General features: G+C 37.8%; 1 protein-coding gene across 3 annotated transcripts; it reads right to left on the bottom strand.

Moving 5' to 3' along the window:
- Positions 1-16,098, bottom strand: LOC126419819 (60S ribosomal protein L6). 3 transcript variants are annotated; one of them, XM_050087046.1, is made up of 6 exons: positions 15,990-16,098; positions 15,163-15,384; positions 2,698-2,810; positions 2,312-2,472; positions 1,796-1,980; positions 1-213 (listed from the first exon to the last, which is right to left on the bottom strand). In XM_050087046.1, the coding sequence occupies exons 2-6, from the start codon at positions 15,367-15,369 to the stop codon at positions 52-54; spliced, it is 828 nt and encodes a 275-aa protein (XP_049943003.1). In that variant the 5' UTR covers positions 15,370-15,384; positions 15,990-16,098; the 3' UTR covers positions 1-51. The 3 variants fall into 3 exon arrangements, with proteins under 3 accessions (XP_049943003.1, XP_049943002.1, XP_049943004.1); XM_050087045.1 differs by having other exon boundaries at positions 15,916-16,040; XM_050087047.1 differs by lacking the exon at positions 15,990-16,098 and adding an exon at positions 15,925-15,943.
- Between the last annotated feature and the right edge of the window lie 65 nt (positions 16,099-16,163).

Below are 16,163 nucleotides of genomic sequence, written 5' to 3'. Positions count from 1 at the left end.
TTATTTATGATTAATGTGTTTATTTCAATCATATATTTTCATAATACAAATTTAGAACTGAAGCCTGTGTGGGTACTGGCTGCTTCGTAGGCCAAACATAGCAGACAGGTATGCGAACAGATGTCTCTTATCCGGATGTTTCCGAATAGCACCATTGACCAGTTTATCAACCAACTTCTGGTCAGTCTTCCGCTGTTCTGATGGTTTGTATTGCTGAAACATAAAAAGGATGATGATTAGCTACTGGCATCTTTTAAACATTTATTGTCCTTTCAATGGTAGTGTACACTGAACACTTTGCTATTTTAACATGCAACATCTTTAGACAAACTCCTGTATTGCAAACTGATATTTTGTAAGATACTTTACTTACATCATTTAAAATATGGCCAAACAGTCTTCACATTCTGATTAAGTTATATTCGAATGTACCGAAACCGTGGTCAATGATTTAAATAAATCTTTATTCTGCAACTGTTTAGCTGTTATCTACCGTGGAATTGTTTTTATCCTTTTACTGACTGTCGTTTATCCTCAGGAGATTATGTATACAACAGAAACATTGTTCTAACATTCAACCAATATTGAGACACAAAATACTTAAAATTATCCCTTGTAATACTCACCAGTAAACAACAAGCTCAATATCACCACCTAGATATTATGGCCTGTGCATTCCTAGAGGAGTATTAAAACAGTATTAAATGCTTTGTTTCCAAACTGAAGGTATAGCAGGGATACATCAACTTAGTACAGAACCACTCTCACACCAACAATTTGGCCTCTAGGTGTCCATTAAAACAATAGTGCAACACCCCCCCCCCCCCCCTCAAACAACTATGTGGTGTCTGAAGAAAGTGGGTAACAGAACACTTATGTGGAACTTTTATCACTGGTGTGCTAGAAAATTTTAACACAACAGTGTTGTTGTAGCCATGTACCAAGACACTTATCAGTAGTGAGGTATGTCAAGTTGTTTCAGGCCAGTATTGTGTATGCATGTCTGACACCTCACGTAACTATCAATGGTACTGAGAGGTGTGCAGTATTGGCTTTGAGCTGCCAACCTAATTTCAAGACATAATGCAACATTTTGGTAATGGGTTCACCTTTCAAGATAACACAACTGTACATAGCATCCATTTCATAAACACATTCCTCCAAATGGCAGGAACTGACCAAAGGTATATGCTGACATTAACGCAACAAAAACTGCTCTAGACCTGTTAAAATTAGCAAACGTATCATCACAGAAACAATCCTCACACAATCTCATGAAGACGATCTAAGAGTAGGGCAGACTTGAGGGGCAAACATGTCTAACACCTTGTGGACACATGACAGGGAGGAAGCAAATTCTTATAACGTAAAGAACTGAGTTTTCAGCAACCAATTTTAATCCCACTGATTTGCATTCCCAAACATACTAATTATTTTGTCTGTTTTATTTTTTATTTGAAACTAGTTAGTATTATGTTTCATAATGATTATTCTTTAATTCATCACTCTCCTTGTACCTGAGTTCAAACATGTCCAGAGAGAGACAGGGATATACAGCTTTTTGAGCAGTTTACAAAGCACACCACACGGATTAAAACAGTGCATTTGGACGAAAGAATTTGGTGTTTGATCAAGTAATTAAGTAATTAATTTGGTAAATGTAATACTTTTGTGTCTGATCAGTTTAGAATAATAGAGAACAACATATGGAAAATTATTACCTGACACATAAAAATGCAAAAAAACTTGTTGAGGGAATAACAAATGCTAACTACATAGGAACTATGATACTCACAGGCTTCTTAGTAGCAAAAAGGTCACCTTCTTCTTTCTTTGCTCTTTTCTGTCGGTTACGCTTGAAGTATTCATCGTTAATATGTTCAGGCAACTGCACACCAGAAAAGTCAAGCTTTGTGCTGGTAGCAATAACATAGTTCTGGCTTACTCGTCTCAACGGACAGCCATTAATTTTAAAAGGCCCTGAAATTTTCACACATGTATCTTAAATGTTATTTGGCATAAAAATCTAATAAAAACAACAACTTTAAGTTAGAATGCCTATTATTAAACAAGTTCAATAGTCACTTAAGTATTTCAAAATACACCAATAATTTGTTTCACTCGACATTGCAGTTCACAGCATCGTTAACATGGCTGCCCATCTGTACCACACTTTTAAGTGGGCAAGATGTGAAGAACTGCAAACTTTTTGTAATTATAGGGTTCCACAAAACCTCAATTTTATCACAAACCAATATTTCAATGCTCAATTACTTTTAACATATAAAGGATGTTTAGTAGCATAATTTACCATTGACAAGCAGCAGACCGCTCTTCAAGACCTTCAACAACACAACACGTTTTCCCTTGTGAGGCCCAGCCAAAAGAATGCAAATGGTCCCTGGTGTTAGGGATTTGCGTGTATAGCGCTTATGCTGCTTGAACAGTTTTTTGCTTGGTCGCTTCTTAATCCTGCAAATCGAGAGGATAAAAATCAATTAGAAAGGTCCTTTAAAACTAAAAGGTTTTTCCTACTTTTTTGTGGTCTCAGTGGTAGTGACGAACATATAATATCATGGAAATTCAAACGCAATGTATACATCATTGATTTACACTATCAACATAATTCAAAAGCATTTTAAGACATCTGTAAAAAATAAACAGTTACAGCAAATCATCACAATACTTTAATGTTACCTGTCTGCTGTTGGGTAGAAATTCCTCCTCTTCTTGATTAACACAATACGCTTACCACCATTCTTCTCACCACCTATCGGCTTCTCAACATGCGTTGGCTTCTTGGGTTTAACCTGAAATGCGAAGTAATCATGATAAAAAGAATGGAAGTTTAAGCCAATATGAAAAATGTGACTTATGACCTACAGATCATCCTTACTACCCATCTCAATTATGTTTGTTTATTTTCTAGTAATAAAATACATATTTTGTTAAGTGTTTTGAATAAAGATCTGCAAATTAGTTTTTTGTTTTAGGCAGTAAATTATTCTGTGGGATTTGTTGTTACCAAATTTGTTCAGAAACAATTTGTGCTAAATATTCAAATAATATTTGGATGTTTGGTTAACAACCCTCATCTTCATTTATCCATATATATATAATATTATTGGCGCACTATTAAAAAACTGAATTCCTTTTAGAGCACAAAAGAACCACTTTCGAATCTGAAGTCTGCATCCACACATTATGCATAAAACAGTTTTAAACAAAACAATCATGTATAGGCCTGGCTTGGTGATTTGAGTTGAATTTCTGCTGGAACATCCATCACTCTTCACACTACCCTCCCCCACTTCTGAATACTCCATTACAACAGCTGTGACCTGTGCTTTTATATCATTTCTTTACAAAACACTGCTAAACAAGTAAGCTTTCAGCTACACACACACACACACACACACACACACACACACACACACACACACACACACACACACACACACACACCTCCCATACGACCACTGTCCGGCTGCCAAGGCCAGACTTCACATTATTCCTTCCTGGATTTTCCATAGTTTGATTCCTCTAGGAAAGAAAGAGAATTCACAGAGTCTGCAGTATTTTCTCTGGTGTAAATGTAAAGACAATGTTTCGTCTGCAATAAATTGCATCAGTTCTTGAGAAATATCACAAAAAATGAAAGAATGCTTTGGTCAGTATCTAACATTCGGTCCTGAACTCGAGTCATCGAAGTAATGGTTTAATGGCTGGAAATTTGTTCTTTCCAGTCAAATGTGTCACTTAAGCGCACTCTTTTCCAAACCGTTACACTGTCACTTTCTGATTCCCCGGAGTCAGAGGAATTGCTGATTGTAATTCAGGCTCTGCCCTCTGATGTAAAGGGCCGAGGACTACAGCTTCGAGATTCTGTTGAAGACTCATCACTGTTAGCAACGTCAGATATTTCACACTCACTGTCGCTCTTAGGGAGCATATCCAGCATCTCTATCTGTGCAACCACGGTGATGTGACATTTCTCACATAGAAAACTGATGAAAACACAGGAATCTAAGTCGAATTCTGCAAAGAGGGAAAACAGCAACAAACACATATGTACTCTCTAACTATAAAGTCAGACCACTGAACATCTACTGGAACAGCAGGGCAGAAAAACCGCTCCGCATGTTTACACATCTGAAGCGCTCAGGCAGCTATGACTCAGCGCGCCTAAACTCTTCCCTAGCAGTGGAAAGGGCGGTGGCACAGCTAGCGTCAATACGTCCTTAGGCTGTATGGAAGACCCAAGGGGCCATGCTTATACATGTCAGGTGCATCAGAGGAATGGCGCGGCATGCTGTGTTAACAGGTCCCAGCACTCAATGGGTTAATTATTAGTATGTATGTGAAGCAGGCCTTTCCAAAAGAAAACTGTTGCCATTCATTATGAAAAAAGAAAAACTAAAATTACAAGGAAGTGCCGAGAAAAGTATGTTTTACTTCTACTGCAGACACACAGCATCACTAACATATTTGGACTGAAGAGAAAAACAAATGTATTTCACACTAACAAAATTAAATAAGTGTGAAATAGTTTCACCTGGGCAACCAAACATATCACTTATGAATGAGATTTATTTGTAAGATGTCCCACGTGTGAGGACTTCCACACCATCACCGCAAGTTTAGTTCCGACCGCTTGTCTTAACACGACCGAACACATTCCCTACAGCCTGAAGGGATTCTATTTGCAGCTCTTACTGACTCACTACAATCATACACAAAACATTGATGTATGCTATACAAAAGTGTCTGTAGATAATTTCGGCCCACCCCCTGGAGTTGTGCCAAATATAATTGTATGGTTTTCTGAAACCATAGTTTTCTCCAGATAAATCACACGACTACTGTCCCCTGTAACTCTTTACATGGCAATATAGCTTCACTCCACAGAAAATGAAAAATAAGAAAGTACATTACGTAAGAGTTCTCACTATTAAATTTTCTACTGTCGTTGGGCAGTACATTCATACCTGTATGTAAAGCAGAATGAGTAGACGGAACAAAGCAAAAACAAACACACAGACTAACCAGTACCTGACAGCAACACTGCAGGATGAGACTAAAGCAGCAACCTTGAGCAGCATCATTTGTGACGGCAATTGAAGTTCCATTACTTTTACCATAGGTTACCTACGGACACCAACTGGTTTTGTACCTTCTTTTATTGGACATCTAACATGAACAAGTGAAATGAGTGTTTTCTGACGGTTTTAGCTGATTGTGATTTCAATCACACACTTTGCAACAGCTTATATTTTTTATGAATCTTTCATGCTTGCTGCTGGTAACTAAGCTGACACAAATAATTGTTTCAAGCTGCTCTTTTGCAACAGGAACTGTCTGTTGCAACTTTCTCATAGGAAATTTTCTGTTGTGCCCTGAATCTTCAGAGATGATACACCAACTTCAGAAAAATGACCAAACTTCTGTAATTTCATTCTCAGGAGAGAAGATAGAATCCTGTTTCTCTTTGATTCTGAGGGATTTTGGTGTCATCTAACACACACAATGAGCATAAAGAATGTCCTCAGCTGAGTGCAACATGTTCCATTTCTAGGACAAAATCTAAAGGAAGTGTCCCAAAATATTTTCTTATCTTTACTTCATTTAACTGGTATGTATCTTAAATTCTTCCAAATGCGAGGAGGGTTTGAAAAGTTCTAAATCATCACGAAAGGTCAGTGCTAGACGAGTTGCTCATGTGATATTCATTGACTGTTGCCTGTGAATACGTGCCACGTCAGTGCTCTTGGAAAAGCTGTAGCGATGACATGGCTCTGTTGTTGTTCCCGCATAGTGATATGTGAAGATGGGGGGGGGGGGGGGGGGGGAGTTCGTGCAGTGATTAAGTACTCAGTAAAGAAAGGTATGAAAGCAAAGGACATTCATGGCGATTTCCATAACACATCGGGGAACTCTCCTCCTTCATATTCAACTGTTGCCAAGTGGACAAATGAATTTAAATTTGGTCATGAAAGCTTAGATGATCTGCACAGTAGTCGGCAAAGGTGTGTCACTATTCCAGAAATCATTTTTTAAGCATGCAAAATGGTCATGGAGAATCGCCAATTGGAAGTGTATGACATTGCTCAGGGTATATGACATTTCAAAAGATATGCGAGAAACGGCCAGGTTTATCAAGGAAGAAAGTCATCTTCCATCAAGACAACACACGCACGCACACATGTGCCATCACCATCGCAAAATTACACGAACTAAGATATGAATTGTTCCCACACCAGCCTTGTTCACCTAATATGGCTCCGTTAGACTTTCACACCTTCCCAAAACTGTTTTGCAGGCCTGGAGCAATGGAATCAAGACACTGCAACATCGTTGGATCAAGTGCATTAATCTACAAGTAGACTACATTGAAAAAGTTTCAGTAATGTAAGAACTTTTTTCTATTCCAGTCCGAGAACTTTTCAAACCACCTTTGTATATTGCAATACAAAGATTTATCACAATGCATTTCTTCTGTGGTTGATGGAAAATCCTGAACATATCGGCTTCTGTAATGTTTACATACAGAATAATCCATTACTTTGTCAAATAACTCATTTGACAACTCTTCATGCTACTATATCCTGTGCTACCTGTTTTATCTCTGCATAGCTTCTTAAATGCACCTCCATTTGAACCTGCTCACTATATTCAAACCTTCGCCTTTCTCTCCAATTTTTGTTGCCACACTGCCCTCCATTAACAAACTAATAATTCCCTGATGCCTAAGGTGCGTCCTACCAACCAATCCCTCCTTTAGTCAAGCTGTGCCATAAATTTCATTTCCCCAATCGTCTTTGTCCAACCCTTGATTATTAAACCCTTGTAATATTTACAATAGCAGTTGGTACCAATTCACGGATTCCGACAAACCTGTCTTGTCAGTATAGGGTTTAAATCAGGACACTTAGTACTTATTTTGTGTGTCATACTCTGGAGCTTATAATTGTAATTAACCAGTACACAAACTATAAATTATTACTTCTTTTCAAGAAAATATGGAGTAGTAAATTTACAATGGTTTAGTAACAATTTAACATTTCACCCCTTCAGTGTTCCAAGGTAAAAGAACATAGCACCTATTCTTAAAGTATTTTGTTTCTTACCAACAGAAATCATATTGTGATTTAGTAAGCACTCTAACATGCTAGGTCAGTACATGGCAGCCGTAAGGTTGACAAACAGGAACTGATTTCAAACTACAATTTATGTAACCACTGATATCAAGACAATGAAAATGTTTCATCATGCTGGTTCTTTACACTATAGGCACTGCTTGCTTTGAGTGCAACCATGTTGTAAATACAGCAGAGTAATTTCAATTGACACATTAAAAAGAGCACATGATGCACAGCTATGTAGCAAATCCTGATATGTATCTGAACGACTGTGGAATGTAAAATGGTAATGGAAGCCAGACAACCATCAACAGCCAAAACAATCTTTTACACGAAGCAGCCAGGGGGCAACATAAATATAAAACCTACACTGAAACCCCACTTTTACACTTTTCACGGGACTTTAAAAAAATGGTGTAAAATACGGAAAATGTGAGAAATGACGTTTAAAACTGTGAAAATTATACATTTATTATTTGCTCCCTTGTATTTTTGCACTTTATGTATGTGCCCATAATAGGCATCAAAATACTCATGTCAGGGACTTGTTTACTATCTAGTAAAGGTTTATCATCTAATAAAAACCACTGATGTAATGGGAATTGATGAGTGGGAAGCAGAAACGTATGATTCAATTTCATACGTCATTATCGATGTTTTTGGAATTCCTGCAGCTGTCATTCATTATTTAAATAATAACACTGCAGCAGTTACATATTTTTCGTGCTCCGCACACTGCACTTCGAGATTTTTTCTCAATATCAAATGAAAATATTTACATAAGTATTGTGTGTGTTGCACTCATGTTGTCCCGCGTCTCAAACTGTAGTCTGATTTTTGAAGTTATCAAGTACTGTGCTTCCTCATTTATGCAGAAAACTGCATACACACATGCGAGCACAAAATATCACACTTTTTTGTATCATCACAAAAAATACATACGTAAATATTGCACTTAATGACAAGAAAAAATCCTTGAAACAAGTTTTGCTCAGCATGAGACTATACATAAGTCATGCTGTGTTTAAGCAGAAAACATCTGAGCAACACAAATTGAATGAAGGTGTCAACTACCACAAAAAGTGGCCCAAAGACGAAACACGGTACGTTAGAAGTGTGATGATAATTACAACAATCACAAAACTGCACATGTGCTGTAGAGACAGTTCGGAAATGATTGTGATTGGTCATGATACCTTTATTCATACAAATCTAGTTACTTCTATCAGCCACCATGCAGAGCAGAGTTTGGCGGCAGCAGCAGGAGATACAGCACAAACTGTTCCAAATTTTACACGTTTACTGGTTTAAATCCACTAACTAGAGCACCCTGGTGGCAAGAAACTTAACCACAAAGTTTGTAAACACTACTTGATGGCAAATATCATACCAGCATCATTTTACATCAGTTTCTTTCCACAAACCTTTTTTCATAAAGCATAAATCATGGGAAAATTATAGATATGTAGACACAAAATCAGGTATGAATTAACATTGTGGACGAAAAAATTTGACAGGGGCGATAAAAAATGTTCTAAATAGCAGGAAAACATTAATTCTGGGAATGTAAAAGTGGGGTTATGCTGTAATTTCACCACCACCCGTTAGGCACTGACTCTTCAACCAACTGTTCTCAAAAACATAACACTTTCAAATCTCCACAAACTACACCAAAATTCCTGCTAAATTACTGTTTTCATTACAAACTGAAACACTTAACTAGTTTATATGCCACAAGGCCTTTGTCAACCATACATCTGTGCTCTACATGTTTATGTTAAATGTGTTAATTGGCCATGTGGACTTCATCCTAGCTAAATCATCTTGGATTTTCTCACAACTTACTACTTCTGTGTCTCCCTTTCACCCCATCTACTTTTCCAGTGAACAGTATTGAAGGTAGTTCATTCTCAGACCTTAGTGCTACGTGACCAGCACCGCTCAAGGCCTATCTTCTTTAGTACTTTAACATTATTGTCGCTGTTTGTACAACTTCCGTATTTCTATTGTTTTCCTCTGCTGCTAGCTGGACATTTATTTCTATATCCATTCTGTTATCTTTTTACTTAAGAATTAAGTCACATCCACATTGTCACTGGAAACACTGTTTCCTGCAGTGTTTTGCATCTGCTTCTGACTGACTGTTTCTATCCACACTGCCAGCAAACATATCTCAGTGTATTCATACTGTCTGCAACACTGTGTCTTGTACCATTTTTGTATTGTCTGCCACACCACGTCTAGGGACAAGGATACTTTGTCTCACACACACACACACACACACACACACACACACACACACAAAACGAAAGGTGGCATCATTTGTTTTTTTGTTTATTTATCACGACTTTTGGCTTAATGGCCATCATTCAGCATTTTGGAGTTTTACAAAGAAGGTTGTGTTTATAAAAGAATTTCATAATTCATTTTGAAACTACAATATTATTTTGATAGAGGAGAGTTTGTATAATAGTTTCCAATGCTTGATAACATCAAATTAGTTGTATGAAATTGACTTTAGTCACTCCGTGCCAAATCAACACAGGTGGCGAACTGATCCTCTTGATTTTTTGTAACATTTGGTGTTTTCATTGCACATGACAAGAGAATGAAATCTACCCAATTACAGAATTTTAGCCCAAGTAAGACAAGAGTAACGGCCACAAACTTCTAAAGGTAGGTGGAAAGTACGACAAACACTGCTGACAAAAATTGCTGTAGCTTCTGTTCTAATGAAGATAGAACAGTGAACCAGGTAATTTTGGGAAGGCCTGGAAAAAAGCTTTTCAATGATATGCAATTTTTTCATATTCAAAAAACGTATACAATTAAAGTCAGTGACCTTGACCTCTGACTGACGATATCTCAAAACACGTCACCTTCAAAATGGATGAAAAAAACAGATTTGCTTCTTCATGTTATACAATACAACATAGTGCAAAATGAAGTTGGGATGACAATGGGATTAGGAGACATAAATTGATATGTACAGAATGTGTCACATTAATGCAAAATAAGTTACATTCAGACTCCAACAATAAGACAGAAATCACTGAAAAATCTGTTTATTGTTAAACAAGTGGTTATAACAATGCACTATTTAGTAACCATTAAAGGAGACCAATATCAAGATATCAATTATCGGCTGGCAGTGTGGTTGCTACACGTAAACAGATAGTTGCTGCAAGACATGAATGTTGAAATTATACAAATCTGCCTTGAAGATGGAGTTTAAGAAGACCATGTATTAGTTGGTTGGTTAATGCGGAGGAGGGTGACCAAACAGCACGGTCATTGGTCCCATCGGGTTAGGAAAGGACGGGGACGGAAGTTGGCCAAGCCCTTTCAAAGGAACCATCCTAGCATTTACCTGAAACACTTTAGAGAAATCCCGGAAAACCTATATCAGGATGGCCAGATGCTGGTTTGAACAGACGACCTCCCGAATGAGAGTCCAGTGTGTTAACCACTGTGTCACCTTGCTTGAAAAGATCATGTATTGCTGTAATAAATTCAGCGAAGATGAACACAAAAGATACACGAAAAATCTATGCAAAGTGTATATGTGGATGGTTGATAATGAACGGTGTCAAAGACAGACTACAAAATATGTGATAAATGTAAAAAAAAAACTAACTTAGGGACAAGGGTCTGTGGCTGACCCAACAACACTGAAACTAGTGAAAACCACAAACCTGCATAGATTTGCAGATACATCTGGGTCTGTAGCCCCAATAATTGCTTTAGATGCATTAAATGATTGTTCCGTATCTCTTGGTGAGACCCCAATGAAAAAGAGGGGTTGGAGGGAAGGGGGCAGTGAGTGAGTGAGTGAGTGTGAAAGGGTGGGGGAGCACACATGCATGTGCAGCATTCACCAACATATGGAGCTCAAGTTGGAAGTTTCCAGATTGAAAGAGTTTACAAGTAATGCAGACTTAAATTACTGTCTAGCTCAGGCAAATTTGCAATCCTGCATAGTGAAAATGCTGGATGTCCATGTGTGAAAACTGCCCAGGTACACATTCTATCATGACAACTGCAAGAGTTGCTTTATGAAAATGGATTTGATGAAATAAGACAAACTGTAAATGCGTACAGATATAGCAACTATCCAAACATGTGTATCATCTGTGGATGACTTCTTGGAAAAGACAAATCAAAAAAGCTCCTGTTGCATTCCTTCATAGTCACTCAACCACGTGAATTTCTATATCTGGAAGAGAGGCTTCATGACAAGACACTGTAATATCCGATGCTGCAGAATTACGCATTTGTCCTGCAAGATGAGCCACAGGTGTTGCTTTGGAACTATGCTCAGGTCACCATTCATCCATTTGTTGTTTATTATAGTCATTAAAAATACTACACAATTTATCACATTTCCTTTGTTATATCAGAATGCCATAAACATGATATAGTGTGAGTGTTCATCTTTTTCAGTGTCACTTGGTTAGCTTCATGAGATCCCATTTCCATAGATGGTGCTGCAGCCCAGCATAATAATCGCAAGAATTTTGCCAACATAACTTTTCATCAGGCTGATTTCAATGTCTCTGCAGAGCGGCATTTCTTTGCACCATTACATGGTGAAGGATCATGTGATGGTACTGCTGTTTTAATCAAAATACTTGCTGCCCATGTCAGTCTGCAATGCATCTACAGCTCTTCACATAAGAACAATTTGCACAAATTCACACATCGCAAATACCCCGAAGTCACATTGTGTTGTTTCCACTGGACATCACAATACCCTCATACCTTGGTGGTATCAGTGTTTGCTGCATGTACGTACGAAGGTCACTGGTGGTTTGGGAATGTTTTGAATGATAACGAAGATACCAATAATGTTTCAATTAGCTTCCTAAATATGTATGTGCTGAGAAACCTGACATCTAACTTTGGACAAGGACATTCTTACAAATGTTGACATGAAAACTTTTTTTTTTAATAAGTTTTCCAGTGCTTTATGCCACTGTTTGAATTTGAATACAATTTTCCATTAATGCAATACATTGCTGTACATATTAATTTGTGTGTCCTAATCCCATTGTAATCCCAACATCATTTTTTACTGTGTTGTATAGTGTAACATGAAGAAGCAAATTGTTTTTCAATCAGTGCCGAAGGTAACATATTTTAAGAGATCCAAGAGCAAGGGTGAAGTTGACAAAACTGCATTCATTAAAAACCCTGTTGAGATCTTTCCAAAGTAGCCTGGTTCACCATTATATCTCTATGAGAACAAAAGTCACAGACGTTTCTGTCAGCATTGTTTCTCAAATTTTCCACACATTTTTAGAACTTCAAGTGGCCATTACTCTTTTCTTACTTGAGCTAAAATTCTGCAATTTGGTAATTTTCATTCTCTTGTCATGAGCAATGAACACACTAAACTTTATGAAAATCAAACAGGGTCAAGTTAGCACCTGTGTTGATTTGACATGGAATGACTTGTCAATCCGAATATAGTCAATGTATGAGAGTGAAAACATTACACAAGAACTGATGGGAAAAACTTGTTACATATGGGAATCTAGTACGAAAAGCTTTCGTTTCTGTTATTTCGCCACAATATCAACTAATGACACTGAATTTCTGACAAATATGGTATCACAACTTCTTTAAAAATGACAAATGTTGTTAGTCTTAGTGTTTTGGCAGAGGGAGTCATTCCAGTGCCATGAGTATTTATCACATTTCAAATCAAACTACAACAAAGGACCTTATTTTCTTTTCTACACAGTCAGTATTCTACCAAATGTAGCAGCAGTTCTCTGCAGATAGACATGTTTTATAGGTATTCTTGCACTTCTTGCTTCATGTATTCCTCTGAAGCAGCTTTTTTTGCCTGGAAAAACTACACACAGCAAGGAAAAACAAAAACCTAACAACTCTATACAACAGACAACATAATGCACTATATAAACATAAACGTGTCAAGGAGTGGTGACATTAGTAGCTGACCCGGAACACTTTCCTTCAATCTGCACCAACACTACCACACAATTTCAACATTAAGGAGACAGGAACATGTTTAAGCTCAATGTGCACACGGCTTAAGTACTTTAAGTAGTCAACTGCCTTAAAAGCGATGCCCCTTTAAAATCAAAGGTATCATTACGGATTTTTTTTCACTTATGACGGTTTTTTGTGGAAGGTGTGTGTGTTGGGTTTTCAATGTATTTTGTGGTTGTCATGTTTACATAATGACGTCATAGGCGTCATAGTGGATGGTCGTTTCTGCCATATTTGTGACGTCATGGGCCAAAGCAGACGTGTGGAATCTGACGCTTCCGTATTTTCCTATAGGTCAACAAACAACCAATACCACACTATGAAGCTCAAAACTTTCACCATACCACGCTTCACCCTACCACCAAAAAGACCCTAGAAATCAAAACTGCAATTGAACATTTCCCTTGACCTGTTATCCTTATGACATCTCCACATATAGCCGTCCCATGTCAGAAACGCCTGACCTTAAGCAAACCTCATTTCCTCATGACACACTGAACACTTCACGACTGCATCCAACAGGCCGAATAGCTGAAGAAACTTTATTAGAGACAATGCACTGTCTCCCATCATCGCCGATAAGCAAAACCTGTTGACCTTGTCAGTCATACCCATGCCTACCAAGGAAATAAAGCAATTTACCAAAATTCACACACGATGAACAGAAAAAAACTACAACAACACTGACATTACAAAACCAAAATTGTTAACCCACTGAAAAATATTCTGCTGAAAGCAGTCACCACTGATACCACACATGTGCAATGCTACCATCCAAGTGAACCCCATATGCCACTTAACACGCTACCCACAAACACACCACCAGAGAGAACCACCAACCGCAACAATATGCCACCTATAAACACACCACACATGCAAACTAAACCAAAAACATCACCACTAACACATAACACACCACCAGAGAGCACCATCGACCACATCAAAATGACATCTACAAACACACCACTCTCACAAACTAAACTCTGCGCCATCACGACCCCACACACCACAATAGCCTTGTCATGTGTCAAAGCCGACGGGTGGGATCAGACACTTCTGTCGACATAGATATAGTCTTTCCTTCATCAATACATAACCCACTAAAAGCTATGTGGTGGATTCATTCTTAGTAGTTAATGTACAATTTGTGAACATTACATGTATTAAAATACTCACTAGATACGTGTCCACTATCTGATATACATTTTTCTGAACTTAGATTGCAGTTTCAGTTTCTATGAAGAAATGGCGTGAACATAAAATTATGCTGCACTGCAAATCAATCTGATACTACAACTTTTAATTGCCATTCATGTTCACTGACTGTCACCTCGCAACCAAATTATAAGCTTTCAATGTAACCTCTGACTATGCTACAGATCAGTGTCACCACAACAAAAACTAGAAGGGTACACATAATCCTATTTTCTCAACCTTTATTAAGTTTCGTATCATTCTAATTTTGTTCTGAAACAACTTAATAATGTAAATCATTACTGTGTGAAAACTTTCTTCGACAGCAAACCTCTCAAGGCACACACAATAGTGAACACAGATTGCATTACAACTAAAACTGAAATGTTACAGAAGTTAGTGAAAACACACAGATAAAGTCCATAAACCATTTGGGTGGATGCTACAAACATTGATGTATATCACTGGCTTCCAAACATCATTCAAAACTAGTAATTCAAACTCTATGAAATACACAATTTTTTCCCTACACATCTGGACTCTTTGATATTCCTGTGATCTGTTAACGTTGTGTAATATGTGCATGGGGGGGGGGGGGGGGGGAGAAGTGTCAACAGGAATAAAACATGTTTGGCACTGCACTAGAACACATTTATATATGTACACCCCACAAAAAAGCTACATACATCCATACTGGTTAAACTAAAATTGTGGGCAACACGTCGGCAACAAACAGTACAAATCAACAGTGACAGATCAACAACAGAATGACTTTATCCCAGATTACATCAACCACATTCTATTTAGTTACCTTTTTCTCGTTCTTCTTTCCAACAAACTTGTAAAGAGCTTTCTTATGGTACATTCTCGCCCTGCTGAAGCGGTAAACGCCGTTTCCTAGGTCATAATTCCTGGGTTTCCCCCTCTTCTTCTCGTCTTTACTAGCAGTTGCAGCAGATTTCGCTGGTCGCGAAGGCTTCGCAGCCGACGATGGTGATTTGGGTTTGGTATCTGCCATTTGAACGGCGCTTCACTAAAACATGAAAATTCATATTCCTATGAATGTTCAAACTTAATTTCCAATGTATGTATTCTACCATACCTAGTCTTTAACATAATACTGGCAAAGTCTTAAAACCATAGCAAACACCAGCAGCGAGACAGCAGTTTCCTAGGTGACTCACGCAAACTACTCACTATATTCAAGGCAGTTACAGAAATCTCAGGCTGCTTACATATATTTAACAGGAACAGCTAGTTCAATTATTCACGAGGGGGGTATTCACAATGGGCAACTACGGCTAATACACGGACACCATGCTGCCTAAGATCGGCTTTATAATATCTACTGATAGCAACCAATCACACGTAAAACTGTGGAATGCGTATAGTTTTACACATGTGGAACAATCACTTTCCCAAACAAAAATCTCTTAGACTACTTCAACCTCTGCTCACACCATAACCATGCTTGGAAGAAATATGGAGACGCTAATAAAAGTAGCGCGAAACTACTGCCTAGAAACCATAAACCACTCCTTGAGGATTACTGTTTAACACTTACAATAACTACCTGCACTCCAATAAACAAAGATTGCTTGGATTTCAATAACCTATTACTAAATGTAAGAAACTCACGCCGTAGCCACGAACAACAAGAACACTTGCGCCCTCTATCATCTACCTCCTGGCTACAAAGATCTTGTATGAAAGATATTATACATCTCGAATATTTTCGGCAATTACTTAAACACATTGATAAACCACAAATATATGTTTTGAATTTTATCAGTTATGGATTACACTATTAAC

This window comes from Schistocerca serialis, chromosome 9 (assembly GCF_023864345.2).
Source record: "Schistocerca serialis cubense isolate TAMUIC-IGC-003099 chromosome 9, iqSchSeri2.2, whole genome shotgun sequence".
Lineage (NCBI taxonomy): Eukaryota > Metazoa > Arthropoda > Insecta > Orthoptera > Acrididae > Schistocerca > Schistocerca serialis.
Note: the sequence above shows the minus strand (reverse complement) of the source record. Positions and strands in the feature narration are given on the sequence as shown.

What these genes read in the sequence shown, in the direction of transcription:
- LOC126419819 (XM_050087046.1), bottom strand. Translation starts at nt 15,369, where the DNA reads ATGGCAGATACCAAACCCAAATCACCATCGTCGGCTGCGAAGCCTTCG. An exon ending in GAAAGAAGAACGAGAAAAAG is followed by an intron (nt 2,811 to 15,162) that starts GTAACTAAATAG and finishes TTCGCATTTCAG; the next exon opens with GTTAAACCCAAGAAGCCAAC. An exon ending in TTCTACCCAACAGCAGACAG is followed by an intron (nt 2,473 to 2,697) that starts GTAACATTAAAG and finishes CTCGATTTGCAG; the next exon opens with GATTAAGAAGCGACCAAGCA.